The sequence below is a fragment of the Eupeodes corollae genome, chromosome 1 (genome assembly GCF_945859685.1).
Source record: "Eupeodes corollae chromosome 1, idEupCoro1.1, whole genome shotgun sequence".
NCBI lineage: Eukaryota > Metazoa > Arthropoda > Insecta > Diptera > Syrphidae > Eupeodes > Eupeodes corollae.
The window spans coordinates 242,417,823-242,420,359 of NC_079147.1; the positions used below are offsets into that span (position 1 = coordinate 242,417,823).

Consider the following 2,537-nt stretch of genomic DNA (forward strand, 5'->3'; position numbering starts at 1 on the left):
ATCGACTTCTGGTTGTGTTGTTATCGTTCGGAAATCGCATAGAACGCCTCCATCCATGGCCAACACTTTGGTGCATAACCGAGGGTAGTTTGTCCACCCAATTGATGGAACCAAATAAATATCGTCATCGTCGCTCATGCAATGGGCATTGGGCAAGTGCGCGGAAGAAAAAAAGAACATAGCAAGCGGTGGTGTCCCGTTGTTGTCCTGTGCAGCGAAGGAAGCGGGGGTTGCGATTGGAGAATGGATAAATTGACAGACAGTTCGTTTTTTATTTATGCATACAAAAAAAAGGTATAAGAGGGGGATGTTTTTTTTGTATGGAAAAGTCCAAGCTGTGTGTGTCCTTCCGAAGTCCTTTTTATGATTGTAATTTCAGTTTAACACTGGACAGGTTACACACTCCGTTTCAGCGGAAGAGCGGAAATTAAAAATCACAACTCTCCAAGCAGATTTAAAGTGGCTTATATCCTGTGTTCGAGAGCTTTGAAGGAAGAAGAAGGCTCAGTTTACCGCGGCGGTGTGGCGTGGAGTGGCGTAGTATCGTCCACGTAACGGGGGAATTTCCTCCATTTAAAAAAGGTCCAGTAGTCAATATCATCGATATCAATATCGATATTCGAACAGAACAGTTGTATCAAAACGAACGGCCGTCAGTGGAATACGAAAAAAGAATACGAAAAGCCAGATTGAGATTTCCTGCAATTGGCAGTGGTCGGTGTCGGTATTGCTGTTTCTGTTGCTGTTGCTGTTGGTGCAGCTGATGTCGTCCTTCGTCATGAATTGATAATGCTCTCAGCTGGAAAAAGAGACCGGATATCTGATTACTACCTTTTTACACGTTTCCATTTAAATTCGAACCTAATGATGGGCTGTGCATCATCGCAGGCCGTGCCTCCCGGTGGTATTGCTACCACTAGTGACCCTGATAAGGACTTGGTGGACAGCTCGAAGCCAGGAGCATCAGAAGATTCTTCTACCGCTACTGATGACAAGTACCGTAAATATCGATTTTGTGTAGAACAAGTGTTGAAAGCGTGAAGCTTATTTTACTGTTTTTTTCTTTTCTTTTTTCCTTATTTCCATATATATATATCCTGCGGGATGTTGCTGGGGCAATCGACTGACTCCTTTATATTCATTTTTTGTATCGTTATGTCATCATCATCGTCGTCGTCGCTCGACGTCGTTCTTTGGGTTCTTTGGATTGACATGGAATATGCCAACGACTCGACATCGACTTCGACATGGTTTGCTTTTGCTACATCGCTGTCGTCACCATGTATTTATGGCCACACAATGACTTGGAACTGACATTCATATCCTTTTTCAAATGGGTCCTGATATATGTGGGTGTGAATTGGGTATATATATGGACTGCTGAAATATACATACCCCATAACTGGGAAACTTCTGACAGCACCTGCGGAGGCGTTTGAAATCTCCTTGGATGATGTCGACAACGACAGCAAGGACCGAAGTGATAGCCTTATCAAAAAGCATCCTCCGAAGCGATTGCAAAAGTTAGTCGAGCAAGCGGCAACAGCATCAGCTGTTTCAGCAACAACCATTGAACACTTGGAAGAGAAACTGGCCAAGGCAGAAGTTAGACGTCAGCAGTACATTCAACAGCGAATCGAAAACATCATAACCTTAACATCATCATCTAAAGGAGGTGGCAGCAATGGTGGTGGTGAAGCCGATGTTAATAGTGGTGGTGAAGAGAATAAGGATGGCGATGGTGATGGCGGCAGTGATGGCCAAAAAGAGGATGCTGATGCAGCTGTCATTGTTTCCAGAAATACTTCTCGTACCACCACCAGCAGCAATAGCAACAGCAGTCAGGATGCTGATGTTGTAGTCCAGTCGACAACGTCGTCGTCATTGAATGAGACTCCTCCTGCTGCAAGTGTGGACAAGAAGCATATTGATGGCGAACATCACGCTCAAGGTGCAGACAACAACGACAACGGCACTCGTCCTTAATGGTGCAAAACTTCTTTTTAACACTCTATTTGTTTCTTTCTTCAAATTTCTCTTAAGGTATTTAAACTTTCTATAAAATTTAACTCTAGCGAAAAAATAAAAGAAAAGTGATAGACATTAAGGCATACGGTTTTACATACATACAATTTTGTGCAATAAAGTAGTTTTTAAATTCATGATGGTGAAAGGACTTTTTCTCAAAACGATGATGGAGATATTATTTATAAATTTGACATTTAAAGAGTTGAGATTTCTTGAGTTTTCAAGGATTTTTCAACGTCATTCATTGTTTTTTGAGCTAAGAGGAGCGAAAAAAACCAAGAGGAACAACTTAAATGAGGGATGATTTTAAGGAAAATTAAAGAGGACAATTTTTTTTAAAAGTGGAAAATATGGTGTTCAAGAAATTCAAGAATACAAAGCGTTTTTTAATACAAAAGCTCTATGAAATTTTGTGTGAGTTTTCCATCGACGGTATAAACTCAAATTATTTCAATATTTTGTCCCTCTTAGAGGCTATCTATCTTCATTAAGTGATGAATGTCCCCAAT

The 2,537-nt window shown here is 41.1% G+C and overlaps 1 protein-coding gene across 1 annotated transcript; it reads left to right on the forward strand.

Annotated features, from left to right (window-relative positions):
- The first annotated feature begins 379 nt into the window (after positions 1 to 379).
- Positions 380 to 2,162, forward strand: LOC129942030 (uncharacterized). Its single transcript, XM_056050826.1, has 2 exons — positions 380 to 1,000; positions 1,421 to 2,162. Exons 1-2 carry the CDS (start codon positions 790 to 792, stop codon positions 1,984 to 1,986), a joined length of 777 nt encoding a protein of 258 aa, XP_055906801.1. The 5' UTR covers positions 380 to 789; the 3' UTR covers positions 1,987 to 2,162.
- The last annotated feature ends 375 nt before the right edge of the window (positions 2,163 to 2,537 follow it).